The sequence below is a fragment of the Scyliorhinus torazame genome, chromosome 3 (genome assembly GCF_047496885.1).
Source record: "Scyliorhinus torazame isolate Kashiwa2021f chromosome 3, sScyTor2.1, whole genome shotgun sequence".
Taxonomy (NCBI): domain Eukaryota; kingdom Metazoa; phylum Chordata; class Chondrichthyes; order Carcharhiniformes; family Scyliorhinidae; genus Scyliorhinus; species Scyliorhinus torazame.
The window spans coordinates 250,633,078-250,653,444 of NC_092709.1; the positions used below are offsets into that span (position 1 = coordinate 250,633,078).

General features: G+C 48.8%; 1 protein-coding gene across 10 annotated transcripts in view; it reads right to left on the reverse strand.

The window, feature by feature from the left end:
• LOC140409050 (protein unc-13 homolog B-like) overlaps positions 1-20,367 on the reverse strand; it is a 933,512-nt gene that overhangs the window by 331,089 nt on the left and 582,056 nt on the right. For all 10 annotated transcript variants that reach the window (XM_072497095.1, XM_072497100.1, XM_072497102.1 and 7 more), the window contains one exon: positions 11,423-11,480. In XM_072497095.1, coding sequence (XP_072353196.1) covers positions 11,423-11,480 — 58 coding nt within the window. The remainder of the gene's footprint in view (positions 1-11,422; positions 11,481-20,367) is intronic.

Consider the following 20,367-nt stretch of genomic DNA (forward strand, 5'->3'; position numbering starts at 1 on the left):
TGTTCCATGTGTCTTATTAAATCTTTTATGATAGAACTGAAGTGGTCAGAAAGAAAATAATGCCTATTGTACCCATCTTTTTATCACATTCAATGTTAAGTGAAATTGGGGCATTTTGCCCTTGCCACATTTTTGTTCCACCTGCTCTTTCCATTTTTTTTTAGGCATTCAAAATTGGATTCCTTAGAGATCCAACCGAGTCTGAGAGCACGTCTTTCATTATTTCAGTCCTAGAGACAAAACCACCTGGGATGTTATTAGTTAGATTTCATATTTGATGAATTGAAACAGTGTGTATTGAATTCTCCAAACTATAGTTTGTGATAGCTATTGCCTGGGTTTTTTCACGCCCAATCAGGACAGGTGTGCTCAGTGGCGTAAATCCAGGATGTGATTCTCCCCATCAACGGCGGGCTGTGTTTCTCACCGAAAAACATCGGGAATTTAATTTGCATATCATTATTGTGGCAACACGTCGGAGTCATCCCTCCACGCTAATTTATATCCCATGTCGATGTGACTTCAGAACAGTACACAAATTACATCAAAAGACATGCACCTGGTGATCTTAACTTTGAGAGGAGCATGAAGGTGAGTGCACACAACGTAATGTAGCGCTCTCAAGGATCCCCCAGGAATTTAAGGAGTGGCACCGTGGATTCAGGTGGAGGGTTACAGGCAAGTCTCCAACGTGCTTCTTCCCTGCTGGTTTTCAGTGCTGTGCTGGGGCAAAGGCTCCAGTGTGGGAAGAAAGACAGTGCCAAAGGGAGCTTCGGGGTAAGGGTCCCAATGTGCGGGGACCAGGCAAGGAAGCACTAAGGAGACCCTCAGGGCAAGGTCTGACAGGAGGAGTGATGGTGGAGAAAAACAATCAGCCAGACACTTGGAAAAGCAACTTCAAGAATGAGCATTCCTCTGCAGCTGAAACCACTCAGCATCAGCTCCAACAAAATGCTTGGATTCTGGCTTCGAAAGCAGTTATGTCCGCTCAACAACACAAATTCCTGACAGGCTACTGACTGCTCCTGAACTTTTAACCCCTTGGACACTGCAAAATAATATGGGTCTTATGGGGTTGGATTTAGAGGATCCTCTTGTGAGAGATGGGCATGGAACAGTCACTGAGGGAGGTGCTCAGAACTGTCTGCATTGTAGTTCTTCAGGCTATGAGCAGTAACCCTCATAGTGCAAGCTCACCAAGCCGCCTTTGAGCACAGTTTAGAATAATAGCTGCCACTGAGCTGAGAGCACAGGATACAGTCAAGTGGCCAATACTGTCACCACTCATTCATGGGGTGTGGGTCGGAAGTGGGTGGGGTTTTGGTCAGGAGGCAGTGGCACCCTCCTCTGCCTGTGGAGCTGCAACTGATGGGGTCACAGGAAATGCAAATTGGGAACGGTTGGACACTCCTCGAGTGAGCTTTAGATGCCCGGCAATCCTCTCACAGTAACACTGCTGGACGTTACCTAGTGACTCAGCGATGCAGTGCAGCTCCCGCAGCAGTGCAGGAGTAATGTCCTGGACCACAGTTTCCTTGACAGCTGCCAGTCTACTAGTGTTGACCCTGGTGCATTGGCATTCCTGTGCGATCACCTCAACTGAAGGCGCATGGACTCCTCCAACGTGCCTTGCAATTTGAAGAGTGCAGCAGACAACCCTTCCTGATGTTCCCAAGCTCGGCTTGGCAGTTCCAGCAACTGAAGTAGAGCTGAGTCCATCGATTTGTTAGCTGATTCAGGCTCAGCAGATTCCTGTCTTCCAGTTGTTCTTGGTGTGCTAGTACCCTGGAATGTCTCTGCCTCCGCCTGCTCTGGATCACAGTGCACTATGCTCACCAGATGGGGACCGCGAGGCGACCACGCGATGTGTGTCCCTAAGCAGGTGGAGGGTGTGGGTGAGTACTGCGATGGGTCTTCAATTAGTGTGTCATCGGGTTCATCTTCTGAGGTTCCTCCTGGCCTTGAGTCAAGGGTCTGGCTCGTGGATAGCCTCTGATGCTTCCTAGATGGGCCTGTGAAAGAAAGGAGAGATCATGAGTGCATGGCATGGAACTGCAAAACAGGAGACATCACTAACAATATTGTTGTCTGATAGATGTTGAAGTGCAGGATCCCCATTTGGTTGGGCCTCACCGTCAGCAGAGAAAAGGTCCATATCCTCATTGGCCAGTTGAATGGCTCTATTCTTAAACTTGGTCAGGACCTTGAATTCAGGCATTCCACCGCCAGAGTGAGTCCTCTCTCTCTTGTAATGAGCCAGCTTGTCCTGCTTGACGACAGCTAGAGAGATTGCAAGAACACCGGGTATCTCTGTATGCGGATGATTTGTTGCTATATGTGGCGGACCAGGCGGAGGGGATGCCAGAGATAATGCGGATACTTGGGGAGTTTGGGGATTTTTCAGGGTATAAATTGAACATGGGGAAAAGTGAGTTGTTTGTGGTGCATCCAGGGGAGCAGAGCAGAGAAATAGAGGATTTACCGTTGAGGAAGGTAACAAGGGACTTTCGGTACTTGGGGATCCAGATAGCCAAGAATTGGGGTACATTACATAGGCTTAAGTTAACGCGGTTGGTGGAACAGATGGAGGAGGACTTTAAGAGATGGGACATGGTATCCCTGTCACTGGCAGGTAGGGTGCAGGCGGTTAAAATGGTGGTCCTCCCGAGATTCCTTTTTGTGTTTCAGTGCCTCCCGGTGGTGGTCACGAAGGCTTTTTTCAAAAGAATCGAGAAGAGTATTATGAGTTTTGTGTGGGCCGGGAAGACCCCGAGAGTGAGGAGGGGATTTTTGCAGCGTAGTAGGGACAGGGGGGGGCTGGCACTACCGAGCCTAAGTGAGTACTACTGGACCGCCAATATGTCAATGGTGTGTAAGTGGATGGGAGAAGAGGAGGGAGCGGCGTGGAAGAGATTGGAGAGGGCGTCCTGCAGGGGGACTAGCCTACAAGCTATGGTGACGGCACCGTTGCCGTTCTCACCAAAGAAATACACCACAAGCCCGGTGGTGGTGGCTACATTGAGAATTTGGGGGCAGTGGAGACGGCATAGGGGAAAGACGGGAGCCTCGGGGCGGTCCCCGATAAGAAATAACCATAGGTTTGTTCCGGGGAGAATGGATGGGGGATTTGGAGCATGGCAAAGAGCAGGGGTAACACAATTGAGAGATCTGTTCGTAGATGGGACGTTTGCGAGTCTGGGAGCGCTGACGGAAAAATATGGGTTGCCCCAAGGGAATGCATTTCGGTATATGCAACTGAGGGCTTTTGCGAGGCAACAGGTGAGGGAATTCCCGCAGCTCCCGACGCAGGAGGTGCAGGATAGAGTGATCTCAGAGACATGGGTGGGGGATGGTAAGGTTTCGGACATATATAGGGAAATGAGGGACGAGGGGAAGATCATGGTAGATGAGCTGAAAGGGAAATGGGAAGAAGAGCTGGGGGAGGAGATTGAGGAGGGGATTGACATCGTCCTCGTGTGCCAGGCTAAGCCTGATACAATTTAAGGTGTTACACAGGGCGCATGTGACTGGAGCACGGCTCAGTAAATTTTTGGGGGTAGACGATAGATGTGAGAGATGCTCGAGAAGCCCAGCGAATCACACCCACATGTTCTGGTCATGCCCGGCACTACAGGGGTTTTGGGTGGGGGTGGCAAAGGTGCTTTCGAAGGTGGTGGGGGTCCAGGTCGAACCAAGCTGGGGGTTGGCTATATTTGGGGTTGCAGAAGAGCCGGGAGTGCAGGAGGCGAGAGAGGCTGATGTTTTGGCCTTTGCGTCCCTAGTAGCCCGGTGCAGGATATTGTTAATGTGGAAGGAAGCCAAACACCCGGGTGTGGAGACCTGGATAAACAACATGGCAGGGTTTATAAAGTTAGAACGGATTAAGTCTGTACTAAGGGGTTCGGCTCAAGGGTTCACCAGGCGGTGGTAACCGTTCGTCGACTACCTCACAGAAAGATAGAGGGAATGGAGAAGATGTAGACAACAGCAGCAACCCAGGTGGGAGGGAGAAGGAATCGGACGGACTCTCAGGGATGTTATTGTATATGTATAGGCACTTGTTTTAGGTAATGTATATTGGACTGTTGGATTGTATCTTTGGAGAGTATTTATTTTTGACAAGGCAGTTGCCATTTAGTTTGGTTCTTGTTTCTGTTCAGATATTATTTATTTATTTGTTTAAAACTGGCCACTGTTATTTATATTGCTTTATTGTTGTTTAAAAGAAACACTACGTACTGTTATGTTTGGCCAAAAAATCTTGAATAAAATATATTTTTAAAAATAAATAAATAAATAAAAGTCCTCACCTTAGCCTCTGCAATTGAAGCCTGTGTCCTGCACGAAAACACGACTAGCCGCTATACCCAATTTCAGGCGGCTGGATCGGCGAGGCAGGCGTCCTACGAGGCAGGCAATCGAGTCCCTCCCGGCCCGGACGAGGGCGGCCATTTCGCGTGCTTTTCGAGGCCTCCCGTGCTTATGCACGGCAAAAACGACGGCAACACTGAGGAGCGTGATGCACAGGCGCGCCCGACGCAAGACCGAACTGCGCATGCGCGCTGGCGCAACAAACGCCATGACGTCACGACGTGCGGCAACTGTGGAGCCACACGTTTAAAGCGGCAATTTCCCGCAAGATCTCGACAATGCCTCCGTTGTGGCAAGGTGGGCCACTACGCTGCCTGCTGTCAAGCAGCTCAACCTGCCAATGTTCCCCAACTCCGACAACCTCGCAGGGACGTGCGGACCATTCAGCCTCCTTACTACGAGTCGTGTCCAGACGATATCCAGACCAGTGACACAGACGACCGGGACGCCTTCCACGTTGCGGTCATTGATGGGAACCGAATGTCTCCAGCCAGGACCCACCAGCCGATGCAAATTAACACTGTCAATCCGGGTGATGAATGGTGTGCCACCCTAACGGTCAACTGATCACCGATAACATTCCGTCTGGACACTGGCGCCTCCGCCAACCTCATAGCATGGTCAGCCTTCTACGCTATGAAGGTCAGACCACCAATTCGGCCATCCCGTTGCAAGATGGTCAACTACAACGGGAACGTTATCCCGGCTATGGGATCCTGCCAGCTCCAGGTGACACACAACATGCATACGGCCACACTCTCATTCGAGATAGTCGGGTCATCAAAGGACTCCCCGTTAGGCACACAGGCATGCAAGGCTCTCCACCTCAAGCAACGAGTCCACTCTCTCTCTCTCCAGACGGCACATCAGACGTCCCGGATGCAGAGTTCAGGGCACAGCTCCACTTGATCCTCGCCCACAACCAGGAGGCATTCGAGGGCATGGGAACACTGCCCTACACCTACAGAATTCGGCTCAAACTGGACGCCACCCCAGTCATTCACGCACCTCGCAGGGTCCCAGCGCTACTCAAAGACCGCCTCAAGCAGCAGCTGCAGGATCTCCTATCCCGGGTCACGGAGCCCACGCCATGGATCAGCTCCATGGTGTGTGTTAAGAAGCCCTCCGGCGAGCGCCGGATCTGCATTGATCCAAAAGACCTCAACAACAACATAATGAGGGAACACTACCCCATACCCAAACGGGAAGAGATCACGAGTGAAATGGCCCGGGCTAAAATCTTCACAAAAATGGATGCCTCGAAGGGTTTTTGGCAGATCCAACTGGATCCGTCCAGCCGAAAGCTGTGCACCTTCAACACCCCCTTCGGCAGGTTCTGCTACAACCGGATGCCATTTGGCATCATCTCGGCATCCGAGGTCTTTGACAGGATCATGGAGCAGATGATGGAAGGCATCGAAGGGATGCGCGTCTACGTGGACGATGTAATCATCTGATCCACCACACCACAGGAGCACATCTATCGTCTCCAGCGCGTCTTTGCGCGCATACGCGTAAACGGCTTGCGCCTCAACCGAACCAAGTGTTCTTTCGGCCAAACCGAGCTGAAGTTCCTGGGGGACCACATTTCCCGGTCAGGGGTCCGTCCAGTTGCAGACAAGGTGAACGCCATTACAGCCATGCCGCAGCCGACAGACAAGAAAGCAGTGCTACGCTTCCTCGGCATGGTCAACTTCCTGGGGAAGTTCATTCCCAACCTTGCCTCCCACATGACAAATCTGCGCCACCTCGTCAATAAGTCATGGAGTTCCAGTGGCTACACACACACCAGCAGGAATGGGAGGAGCTCAAACTTAAGCTCACCACAGCACCTGTATTGGCGTTTTTCGGCACATCTCGTGACACCAAAATTTCGACTGATGCCAGCCAGTCCGGCATTGGGGCGGTGCTCCTACAGCGGGATGACACTGCGTCATGGGACCCTGTCACCTATGCCTCGCGGGCCATGACCCCCACAGAACAGCGCTACGCGCAGATCGAAAAGGAGTACCTGGGCTTGCTAACCGGGATAGACAAGTTCCATGACTACGTGTATGGTCTCCCCGGTTTACCGTTGAGACTGACCACCGCCCCCTGGTCAGCATCATAAATACGGACCTGAACGAGATGACCTCTCGCCTCCAGCGGATCCTACTTAAACTTAGGAGGTATGACTTCCAACTGGTCTACACCCCGGGTAAGGGCCTTATCATTGCGGATGCCCTATCCCGAGCAGTGAGCACGCCGCCAGATTCGGAGGGGTTCGTCTGTCAGGTCGAGGCGCAGGTGGCTTTCACATCGGCAAATCTGCCAGCTGACGACTCCAGTCTGGCCCGTATTCGCCGAGAGACTGCGATTGACCCCCTTCTACAACGGGTGATGCGCCACATGACGGGAAGGTGGCTCAAAGGGCAGTGCCCGCAGTTCTACAATGTCCGAGACGACTTGGCCATCATTGATGGTGTCCTTCTAAAGCTGGACCGGATTGTGATTCCGCAAAGCATGCACAAGCTGGTCCTCGACCAACCACACGGAGGCCATCTGGGGGTCGAGAAGTGCAGACGGAGGGCCCGAGAGGCGGTGTACTGGCCGGGCATCAGTGATGACATTGCCAATATGGTGCTCAACTGCCCCACCTGCCAAAGGTTTCAACCGGCGCAACCTCCTGAAACGCTTCTGCCCCATGAGCTGGTGACGTCCCCCTGGGCGAAGGTTGGTGTGGACCTCTTTCATGCACTCGGCAGGGACTATGTAATTGTCATTGACTACTTTTCCAACTATCCAGAGGTCATACGCCTGCACGATTTGACATCGTCCGCTGTCAGAAGGGCCTGCAAAGACACCTTCACTCGCCACGGCATTCCGATGACTGTCATGTCGGACAATGGGCCCTGTTTCGCCAGCCAGGAATGGTCATCCTTTGCTGCCTCGTATGGCTTCACACACGTGACGTCCAGCCCTCTGCATCCCCAGTTCAATGGAAAGGCGGAGAAGGGCGTTCACATCGTCAAGCGGCTCCTCTGCAAGGCTGCTGCTGCCGGTTTGGATTTCTGCCTAGCCCTGCTGGCCTATCGCTCGGCCCCACTAGCCACTGGCCTCTCACCAGCCCAGCTGTTGATGGGTCGCGCCCTCAGGACCACTGTGCCTTCCATTCTGGCACCCACAACCAACCATGCTCCGGTACTACACAGAATGCAACAGCAGCGCGTTCGCCAGAAGAGGGCATATGACACACGGGCAACTGATCTTCCCGCCCTGGCCCCTGGAGACGACGTCCGCATCCACCTACCAGAAGGCTGCAAAACCCTGATACTTGAAATGTGAAATGGCGGAAAAAGTTTGTAACCTGCTTGATTTTAACAGCACAACCACTTGGTGTCTGCCATACTACGTATAATTCAGCAGCCTGATTCTTTGGACAATTTAAGGTAATTGGTAAGACCCCTCCCACCTGGCTTACTCACTCTTCCAACTTCTTCCATCGGGCAGGAGTTACAAAAGTCTGAGAACACGCACATACAGATTCACAAACAGCTTCTTCCCCACTGTCACCAGACTCCTAAACGACCCTCTTATGGACTGACCTGATTAATATTACACCCCTATATGCTTCACCGAATGCCAGTGTCTATGTATTTAGATTGTATACCTTGTGTTGCCCTATTATGTATTTTTTTTTAATTTTAATTTCTTTTCATGTATTTAATGATCTGTTTGAGCTGCTTGCAGAAAAAATACTTTTCACTGTACCTCGGTACACGTGACAATAAACAAATCCAATCCAATCCTAAAAGCCACACCTTTCGCCTCTCGTACAACATATATCCAGCTCAGTGCAAAGCCACATTTTAAAAGTACTCAGTTGATCCATTTATTTTCATGCAGCAAGATTTGTTTAACATCTCAAGTTAGAAGTCTGCAGCTCCTATTAGGAAATTACAGGAATAATAGTATCGGATAGGCAATAAGGCGAAAGTTAGGACAACTATAATTTAATGTTTTGGATTCTTAGAGACATTTGCTCAGAATAAAAATGAAATAATGGTTAATAATAAAAACAACAACTTATTCATTATGTTCAATACATAACAAAACTGACTTTTATCGTACCATCAATGCAATAAACTATCCCAAAGTGTTTCATACTTAATAGTTAACCAAGAAAAATCGAAGAAATAGGAACGTGAGTAAGCCATTCAGCCCTTCGAGCTGACTCCTCCATCAAGTACGATTATCGCTGATAAACTATCTCACATCAATGGTCGGGAAACTAATGGAGAAAATTCTGAAGGAGAGAATCTATCTCCACTTGGAGAGGCAAGGTTTGATCATGAATAGTCAGCATGGTTTTGCCAGAGGGAGGTCATGCCTAACAAATTTGATTTAATTTTTGAGTGCATGTCTAAGTGCGTAGATGAGGGTAGTGCAGTTAATGGAGTTTACATGGATTTCAGCAAAGCATTTGACAAGGTCACACATGGGAGACTTATAAAGAAGGCAAATGCACATGGGATACAGAGGAACTTGACAAGATGGATTCAAAGCTGGCTGAGCTGCAGGAAAGAGAGGGTGATGACAGAAGGCTGCTTTAGTGACTGGAGGCCAGTGTCCAGTGGCGTACCTCACAGGGATCCCTATTATTTGTCATTTATATAAATAACTTTGATGACTATGTGTGGGGTAGGATCAGTAAGTTTGTGGATGACACAGAAAATAGGCCGGATGGTTAACAGTGAGGCTGAGAGTCTTGGGTTGTGGACGGAATGATCAAATGGGCAGAAACGTGGCAGATGTAATTTAATCCTGAAAAGTGCAAGGTGTTGCACTTTGGAAGGAGCAATTTGACAAGAAAATATTCAATTAATGGCACCACACTGGGAAGTTCTGAGAAACAAAGAGACCTTGGCGTGTTTGTAAATAGATCTCTGAAGGCAGAAGGGCAGGTTAATAGGGTGGTGAAAAAGGCATATGGTACACTTGCCTTTAACAATCGTGGTAAAGAATACAGAAGCAAGGAAGTCATGTTGGGAGTTATATAGAACATTGGTGAGGCCACAGCTGGAATACTGTGTGCAGTTCTGGTTGCCACATTATAGGAAGGAAGCGATTGCACAGGAGCAGGTGCAGTGGCGATTCACCAGGATGTTGCCTGGGATGGAACATTTAAGTTATGAGGAGAGGTTAAGTAGGCTTGGGTTGTTTTCGCTGGAGCAGAGAAGACAGAGGGGCGACCTAATTGAGGTGTACAAGATTATGAGGGGCGTGGACAGGGTGGATAGGGAACAGCTGTTCCCCTTGGATGAAGGGACGGATATGAGGGGATACAAAATCAATTTGCGGGGCGGAAGGTTCAGGGGGAATTTGAGGTAAATCTTCTTTACCCAGAGGGTGGTGGCAATCAGGAACGCACTGCCTGGGAGGGTGGTATAGGCGGGTTGCCTCACATCCTTTAAAAGGTACCTGGATGGGCACTTGGCACGTCTTAACAGTCGAGGCTATGGGTCAAGTACTGGCAAATAGGATAAGGATTGGCAGTTCAGGGGCTGGATTCTCCGTAGCCCGATGCCAAAATCGTGTTCAGCGATTGGGCGGAGAATGGATTCCGACCCCGCAATCGGGGCCAGCGCCGGTTTGACGCCAGTCCACCAGGGTCCACCCCCTCCAAACTGACAACATCGTGATGCGTGCCATTTCAATGGCGCTGCCATGTCTTCGACCAGCCCACCCTCAATGCTCCGCCCCTGATGGGCTGAGTTCCCACGTGCGATCCTGAGCGTGCGGGAACCCGGCGTGCCGGCTGCGGACAGGGTCCAGTGCCGCCACACTTGGCCGTGACCCGTGCTGCTGGCCGGGGGGGGGGGGGGCGTCTGCTAGGGCTGAGGGGACTGGTGGAGGGTGGCCAGGAGGTTGGCTATGGGGTTGCAGTTGGCGGATTAGGTTCGCGCATGGCCGCCGCCATGTTGTACGGCACAACCGTTGCAGGCCGTCAGCTGTGCGCATGCGCAGCCCGGGACCCGACCACAGTTTGGCACAGTCCACGGGAGTTTCACTCTGCGCCAGTGCTTGCCCCTCACTGGTACCGGAATCGGTGAGGGTATCGCACCAGTTTTTCGGTCGTGAAAGTTCACGCATGTTCCGCTGGCGTCAACACGTCTTTCAAACGGAGAATCCAGCCTCAGGTGCCTTTCATGCAACGGTGCAGACTCGATGGGCCAAAGGGCCTTTTCTGCACTGTATTTTTCTGCAATTCTGTGAATTAATTCAACTCCACCTTCTTGCACTATTCCATATCCCGGAATTCCCTTGGTGCCCAAAACTCTATCGGTCGCTGCCTTGAATATACTCAACGACTGAGCATCCACGCCTCTTTGAATTCGAGACTGCAACTTCTTGTTCTAGATCCAATACTGAAGGCAAACATTCATTCGTATCTTTCCTGTCAAGCTCCTTAAAAATTTTAAGTGTCAATTAAATCACTCCTCCCGATATCTCCTGGATAGTAGTTAAATTCTACTCACATTTGTTTTGAACAAAATGCAAAACACATGTACAGATAAATGCTCCACACAATGCTTTCATTATTTGGCATTTTACTTATATGGTATTAATTTTCTGTAAAACTGAAGTAAACTGCATTTCTAAAATTGAAATAACAATAAAATACAAGTTTGCTAGCATTGTGCATGCTCAAATGACATATGCAGTACCGTGCATATATCCCCTTCTTCTAACATGCAAAAGAAACATCTTGCTGAAAAACAAAGGAGCAGTGACCTGTCCAGTGGACCATTTTTTTTTTTTTTTTTTTTAAATAGTAAATGTCTCGAAGGTGCATTTTATACTAAATATTTAAGTATCTTCTATTGTAGGTGAATTATCCAACCATGATTCTCAAATAAAAGGTTGTAGGGTGAATATTAGAAATAAACAAAAATATGCATTTTAGATATGAGAAAGAAAAATACAGCAAACAAATCTTCCTAAGCGAAGCACTGAACAGTGATTAAAGCTACAGTAAACTTGATGGTAATCACTTAAAAAATAAACTTACAACACTGTGAGGCAGCAATGGGCAGAGGCTTCTTCTGAACTTCTTCACTGATCGAGTACTGGATAAAATAAAGGAAAGTGAAAGGTTAATTAGATACAATCACATATTACATTGAATTAAAAAGACCACCGGAAGATCAGTGGCAGTATTGGCATTGGTTACACCAGCATTATTTTTAAAAGTCTCAAAATAGTTACAGCATATGTGGTAAAAATGTATGATAGAAAAGAATCATAAGATTCATATGGAGCTACTCAACCGGAGGAAAACATGCTTCTGGTAAATCCAGATCTGAAGTTAAAGGGGTAGATTTTGGCTTTGAGGGGTGTAATGCAGCTGATTTTAGAGTTGGAGGTTTTATACCTCTCCTGATTTTAATGTCCACTGATTTCTAAGTTGTTCATTAAAACAAATAAAGCTGCTCTACTTTACTGGCAGCTTCACCTCACCAAAGTTGTTCCTGGAAAAATCTAAAGATACTAGACAAAATGATTGGTCTCTTTTAGGACAGGAAGTTAAAAAATTGTAAACTTATTTTTAATCAGCAGAGATGTTCAAAATATTTGAGGTGAACCTGGTACATTTATTTTATTACAATGGTATTTCTTTAAAACTATGCCAATCCATCCCTCGACTGCAATCTATCTCATTACATACCCATCCCTTTCAGCTTTCCATCATCCCCGATCGTATCCTCCATCCCGCCAATTCTTTCTGTGCCATCCCCATCTCTCATTCTACTCCTCCACACTGTCCCCCATGGCATCAAAATCCATGCCATTCCCTTTTTAATACCGTTCTCCCACCCCCTCTGATGCCATTCGCTACCCAATCACTTCAGGCAGGGTAACTTTGTCGGGGGGCTCCCCTTACCTTTGAATGTTTAGCTTCTCCATCAACACCTCTCTACCTCCACCCCAATGCTCCTGTCAAGTTGACGAATGTGATATAAAATAGTTACTTTAGAGATACTAGTTAATGTAATGTAGAAATAAGCCACTTTGATTCTGGCAGATAGAGACAAAGGGATTGAGACCGCATGGAAAAAGCAGGAAGAGGTATGTCTATGAGAGTGATGCTGCATTGATAGGGGCCAGAGAAAGGGATTGGAAGTGAGCCAATCAGAATAGATCAAACAGGTCAGGAGGGATATAGGCTGACCTATGGGCGTCGAGTATGTGAAACTTGATACCATTTGAATTGATTTGCAGAGATCCCTTTGTCTCTTTGTTCATTCGCTTTCTGGAGTGTAGGAGACTGGATGTCTCTTATGTTTCTGTAAGATGAATCAAGCTTGCAAGCTAAATAAATAACTTCTTTTTACAGGCAAATCCATCTCAACTTTTATTGAGGCCAGACTGACGGAGAAAGAAATTTGGGAATCAACAAAGTAATCGGGGGGGGGGGGGGAAACAGGACATCTCACCAGATCTTACCCCAAGGAAACTATGTCCGTACCTTGCCTAGATTGTACCCCAGAGAAAGAAAGAATATGAGAGAGAGAGAATATGAGAAAGAGAGAGAGAGAATGAGAGAGAGAGTGAGAGAGAGAGTGAGAGAATGAGAGAGAGAACGTGAGAGAGAGAGAATATGAAAGAGAGAGAGAATATGAGAGAATATGAGAGAGAGAGAGAATGAGAGAGAGAATATGAGAGAGAGAGAGAGCGAGAGAGAGTGAGAGAGAGAGAGATAGAGAGAGAGTGAGAGAATGTGAGAGTGAGAGAGAACGAGAGAGAAAATGAGAGAGAGAAAATGAGAGAGAGAATATGAGAGAGAGAGAGAGAGAGAGAATGAGAGAGAGAGAATATGAGAGAGAGAATGAGAGAGAGAGAGAATGAGAGAGAGAGAATATGAGAGAGAGAGAATATGAGAGAGAGAGAGAGGTGTAGAGAGAGAATAGAGAGAGAGAGAAAGAGAAGTGAGGGAGAGAGAGAGAGAGAGAGAAAGAGAGAGAGCAAACCTCGCCTGACTATACCCTGGAGAGAGAGAAAGAGAACACCATCTGACCCTACTTCAGAGATGCAGCAATGGAGACCATTGCCCCTCACCTGACAATAATCCAGGGAGATAGTTGTCACCTTGTCTGATATATAATCCAGGGATGATGTGGAGATGCCAGCACTGGACTGGGGTGGGCACAGTAAGAAGTCTTCCAACACCAGGTTAAAGTCCAACAGGTTTGTTTCGAATCACTAGCTTTCAGAGCGCTGCTCCTTCCTCACCTGAGGATGAACTGTAGTCAATTTGAAATCTTCTGGAACTAACTTATCTTTTTAAAAGTGGACATTAGCGGCTGGTTCAGCACAGGGCTAAATAGCTGGCTTCTAAAGCAGACCAAGGCAGGCCAGCAGCGCGGGTTCAATTCCCGTACCAGCCTCCCCGAACAGGCGCCGGAATGTGGCAACTAGGGGCTTTTCACAGTAACTTCATTTGAAGCCTACTTGTGACAATAAGCGATTTTCATTTCATTAAGATGTTGTAAAAGATGGTCACCAAGAGTCATCTGAATTTATATGTGGATTCAAACTGCCATACTGTCCCAAAATGATAAAAAGACACATCCAAAGCTAAGAAGGGTCAATATCCACATACTGAGACCATCCAGAAGAGATTTGCTGACTTGAAAGAGTCTTTTCAGAATAAAAGATGGCGATTGTCACTTGAGAGGGACAACCACAAGAGGATATAGTTTAAAAATAAGGGGGGGCGGGATTCTCTGATCCTGAGGCTAAGTGTCGACGCCGTCAGAAATGCCGTCGCGTTTCTCGACGGCGTCAACACGGCCCCAGGATCAGCAATTCTGGCCCCGACATGGGGCCAGCACGGCATTGGAGCGGTTCACACCGCTCCAGCTGCTGATCTGGCCGTGGAATGGGCACCGAGGGATGCGCACATGCGGTGGGTCCGGCGCGAACCCGCGCATGCGCAGTTCCACCGGCGCGATTTCCGCGCATGCGCAGTGTCTCCCTTGTCCGCGCTGGCCCCGACGCAACATGGCGCAGGAGTACAGGGGCCGGCGCGGAAGAAAGGAGGCCGGGAGACAGAAAGGCCGGCACACCGATCGGTGGGCCCAGATTGCGGGCCAGGCCACATCGGAGGCCCCCCCCGGGGTCGGAGCCCCCCCCTCCCCCTCCCCCCCACAGGCCGCCACCCGACCGTCCAATGCTGAGTTCCCGCCAGCTGAGAGCAGGTGTGGACATTTCCATGACGGCCGCTTGGCCCATCCCGGCCCGTGAATCAGCGGGCTGGCCGCGTAGAGCGGCCTGTGACCGGCGCCGCGCCAACCACGTCAGCACCAATGGCGGCGATTCACCGCTCTGCAGAGAATCACGTGCCGGCGTCGGGGCGGCGTGGGACGATTCGCGCCGGTCGCGGATATTCTCCAGCTCGGCCCCGGGCTGAGAGAATCCTGCCCGTGGTTTCACATTTAAGACAGAGATGAGAGAGTTGTTAGTCGGTGAAATTCTCATTCCCACGGAGTAGTAGGGGTAGGTTCATAGAATATAATTCAGGCTGGGTTAGATGGATTATTGGCTAAAAAGGGAGCCAAGGGTTAGAGGAATAAATGGGAAAGGGTAAATGAGGCCACAATTGGATCCACCATGAGAGGCCGAATGGATATTCCTGCACCTAATTTGTATGTTTGTATAAATGTTCTGCCCCCTCAAAATTTTGAGCACCTCTACCAAATCTCCTATTAGACTTTGCCTCTCCAAGGAGAACAGTTCCAACTTCTCCAATCTACCTTCATAACTGAAGTTCGACATCCCTGGAACCATTCTTGTAAACCTCTTCTGCACTCTCTCCATTGTGGCACCCAGACGAGTACATAATGTCCCAGCTGAGCACTAACAAGTGTCTTGTATAAGCTCAGCATAACCTCCTTGCTCTTGTACTCTATGCCCCTTTTAATAAAGTCCAATGCACTGTATGCTTTATTAACTGCTCTCTCTACTTGTCTTGCCATCTGCAAGTATCTATGCACATATATACCCAGGTCCCTCTGCTCCTGCATCCCCTTTAGAATTGTATCCCGTATGTTGTATTCTCTCTTCAAATTCTTGATAACAAAATGCATCCCCTCAAACTTCTCCTCATTAAATTTCATCTGCCACCTGTCATGCCCACTCCACCTGTATCATTTTGAAGTTTGAATTGGAGATATAAGGGGCGGGATTCTTCAGAAACCGGCAGAGCGGGCAACTCCGGCGCGAAGGAGTGGCGTGAACCACTCCGGCATCGGGCCGCCCCAAAGGTGCGGAATCCTCCGCACCTTCAGGGGCTAGGCCAGCGTCGGAGTGGTTTGCACCGCCAACTGGCGCCAATGGGCCTCTGCCGGCCAGCACGAGTTGGCGCATGCCAGTGGTGGTTCATCTCCGCGCCGGCCATCGCGGACTGGTACACCAGCCTGCGCGGAGGAATAGAGTGCCCCCGCGGCACAGGCCCGCCCGCAGATCGGTGGGCTCCGATTGCGGGCCAGGCCACCATGGGGGCACCCCCGGGGCCAGATCCCCCCGTGCCCCGCCCCCCCCCCCCGGGGCCAGATCCCCCCGTGCTCCGCCCCCCCCCCCGGGGCCAGATCCCCCCGTGCTCCGCCCCCCCCCGGGGCCAGATCCCCCCGTGCCCCGCCCCCCCCCCGGGGCCAGATCCCCCCGCGCCCCCCCCCCCCCCCGGGGCCAGATCCCCCCGCGCCCCCCCCGGGGCCAGATCCCCCCCCCCCCCCAGGGGCCAGATCCCCCCGCACCCCCCCCCCGGGGCCAGATCCCCCCGCGCCCCCCCCCCGGGGCCAGATCCCCCCGCGCCCCCCCCCCCGGGGCCAGATCCCCCCGCGCCCCCCCCCCCCCCCCCCGAGGACCCTGGAGGACGCCCGCGGAGCCCGGTCCCACCGGTAAGTACCTGTCGTAACATACGCCGGCGGGACCGGCCGAAAACGGGCGGCCACTCGGCCCACCGCGGGTCGGAGAATCCCGCCCAAGGGTTGGGAAAGAAACAGAACAAAGGAGGAATCAATGCTGATACAAAAAAGAGGAATAGATGGAACGAAAAATTGGATTTAAAGAGAGAGCAAATAAAAAAGAAAACGGCAAAGAAAAATGTGAAATTTACAATTTGTATATTTTGAACAATTTACTACCTGTAATAATGAGACTCCACAGGTTTAACTGAATGCTTTAAAGGACAGAAATGCTGAGTAGCATTGCAGGAAACCAGGGCCGGGATTCTCCTTCCTGCCAGTCTCGTTTTCCGGGATCCTCCAATCCCGCAGCCGGCCAATAGGCGTTCCCATTGTGGGCCATCCCACGCAATCGGGAAACGATCAGGCGTGGCTGCCCTGACAGCAGGGCGGAGGATCCCGTCGATGGAGAATCCAGCAGGAGATCTCTACATTAAAAATACCAGTCCTAACTTTCTGTCACAAGTTTAATAGGTTATGTGCAAATGCAGTAATTTCTTCAAACTTACTGGGAGGTTGCCAGAGAAATGAGGCCAACATTGCAGGCACAGAAATAGTCAAGCAACTTGCAGCAAATCGCAATTCAGGGAACATATTTTTCTCATCACATGTTGGACAATTTGCACATTAGGAACAGCGTGTATATTAAAACTACTGTCAATTTGGCAGCAAATTCTACAGCCAAATTTAAATATTCAAATGGCTGTCTGGCGCAGTTTGAACCAACTACGTTTGCTGCCAATGCCAGGCACGCGTAGTCGATTCTGTTGCTTTATTAAGTCACAGCGAGCAAGAGTCGGCAACGACCAGGTCCAAAAACAGCACCGTTCAAATAATTACAGCTGCATTTTCTCCCCTTGAGCCCCTTATGATGGTAAAAAAATTGTTTACGTCTGACACTATGTGAATTAATTGGAGTTTACTTAAATTTGTCAATGTTAAATTTAACTAATGTTAAACAATAAAAGTCAAATTAATTGAGGGGAACATTTAGACGCATGTACTACTTTTTATTTAAATCTAAGCGCAGTCTTGTTACTGTCCATTTTGTTTTTTTACACACAAACTTGTAAATATTGCACGTTCCTAAAGGTAATGATCATTCAAAATGTTGTCTATTGTCAGTAGGCACTTGACATAATTATGAATTTTTAAATGAAATGTTTTAAGCAGTTCCAAATTTGACAGGGGTCATATAGGCACAGTGGCACTGCTGCCTCACAGCACCAGGGACACAGGTTCAATTCCGGCCTTGGGTGACTGTCTGTGTGGAGTTTGCTCATTCTCCCCCTGTCTGGGTGCCGGATCCGGTTTCCTCCCACTGTCCAAAGATGTGCAAGTTAGATGGATTGGCCTAGGTGGGGCACTCTTTCAGAGGGTCAGTGCAGACTTGATGGGCTGAATGGCCTCCTTCTGCATTTTTGAGATTCAATGACATTGCATGAACTTTTAAAGGGTATAACAGCGGCTTGCCAAAACAGGACTGTCAAATGATACACTGTTGTAAATTGTAACTGTGTATATATTGTTTAAGTTTTTCAATAGAAGCAGCTCTTTTGCTAATCACAAATGATAGGCAGCAATGGGGCTGCCTCAGTTTAATAACTTAGAAAATATTTTATAATTACTCCTGCAATGCACTCAACTGCCACAACGTAACTGGTGGAAAACGGGAGAACAATTCGTTCAGATAATTTACAAATTATCTTAACCTCCTGGCTCCCCAGCATTGGGTAGTTTCCAGGTAAGGGTTTAGCGGAAATTGTCCAGAAGAGCTAACTTCCCCTGGAAAATTGCACTGCACTGGGAACCGCCCAACAAAGCAAATTAAATCTGTAACATCAGATAGTTCTGCCACTGTTACTCTGAAATAGTTACTCTGAAAGTATTAGAAGGAATAAAAGCACTTCCAACTTTAGTGTATTTTAAAGGTTCAGACTGAACCCCGTATGGGACACTCCCCCCACAACCCACAACCCCCAAGGACTCCACCATACCCCACCGAATAAGCACCCCCCTCGACCGAAACCCCAGCCCCAACCCGACACAATCCATATGCCAGCCACCCAGATCCGACTCCACATCCCCTCCACTGACTTGAACTGACCCCCACACCAACCCGAGTCCCCGACCCCCATCCCCAGATCCGACACCCATCCCACTGGCACAACCACTCACCCCTTGATGTGCACCCACCATCTCGCATGTCTGATCTCCCACACCCTCACCTCTCCAAATATCTGACGCCCAGAAATCAAACCCCTCCTGAAGTCTAACACCCTCAATGATGTCCGACACCACCATCAATGTCCAAACCTCAACCCCGATGTCCAATAATCTCTCCAATGCATGTCTGAATCCCTGCCCATGTCTAAACCCTCACCCTCTAAATCCCATCCACTTGCTTCAGATACTTGCTTTCTTCCTGGCCTGTTATTTTTATTGGGACCTTAAACTCACCTGCTTTATGGCTTCCAGCACTGTAAAAAAAGGGACTGGGTCAGGAAGATCGGGTGAAACAGCGCTTAAGAATTTTAACGCAGGTAAGTCGGTACGGAGTGGCAATCCGGTGCTGATTGCCACTCTGAGAAAGTTATGGCCCAATCAGCGAATGCAGTTTGAGATTTTGTTGCTCAATTTAGTACTTCACAAAAATTAGGCATCAAGTTCAGATATTATTTGTCCCTCACTGATAATTCGATTGTGTGTACAGCACAGTTATGGGAGACAGGATATTGATATAAATTCAAAGTCAATATCAATCTTTTGTAATTAAATTAATCGGTTTGAATTTAAGCTTTTACTCATCAATCTCTAGCCATATGCAGTCTGCACCATCCTACAATTTGAACAAAATCAGATAAACAATTTCTCAACTGCCAGCAACATCAACATTTGAGAAAACTGTTTAAGATTAGATTAGTGACAATTATCCTGCCATCCAATTGTAAATGACATTGAAGCAATAACATGATTATAGCTGCACATAAACTATATAATAACCGGATGCATATGTTGCCAAAGTGCAACGTAAAATTACTTAGTTTTCTATGCTGATGTCATTCATGCATGCGCAGAGGTGTCCTGGCAGCTGGGTGCAGCGGAATGACATCATTCACTATCTGTGGGTACATGGGACAGTGCACATGTGCAGGCCAGATTTGATGATCTTTTTAAAAAAATGTATTTTATTACAAAACAGGTTACAGCGAATAAATGCTCCGGGAAACATACTTCCCAGCAATCAACTATGCAGTCTGTACAGATTTTTCCCCTTTTTCACCCTACCCCCCCCCCCCCCCGTGACGAACAGCCCCTCGAACACGGTCACAAACATTCCCCATATTTCCTCAAACCCTCCCTGAAGAGCCCCTTAACTCATACTTTATCTTCTAAAATGAGTCACAGGTTTTGGTCATGAAGGTTGAAAAGTCCAAATCGTTTGTGAATGAGAAGGAGTTTTTTATTTCTCCATTCTCTTCCTATCCCAGGTATGCTGCTTGAAAACACACTTGCCTTTTTAAAAGATAGAAAATCAGAACAGTGGTTGAAAATCAATCAATCATTCTCCACACCAGTTACCCTATTCCACACTTTTGAAGGTGATTTTTGTTTTCACCTGCATTTATTGCCCATCCTTTATTGCCCTTGAGAAGGTGGGGTGAACTGCCTTCTTGAACTGCTGCAAGTTCTTGAGGTGTCGGTACACCCACAGTGTTATTAGGAAGGGAGTTCCAGGACTTTGCACCAGCGATAGTGAAGGAACGGTGATGGAGTTCCAAGTCAGGATGGTGTGTGACTTGGAGGGGAACTTGCAGGTGGTGGTGTTCGCATGCATCAGCTGCATTTGTCCTTCTGAGTGGTATAGGTTGAAGGTTTGGGAGGTGCTGTTAAAGGAGCCTTGCTGAGGTGCTGCACTGCATCCGGTGGATAATACACGCTGCTGCCATTGTGCTTGATGGTGGAGGGAGAGAATGTTGATGGTGGTGCG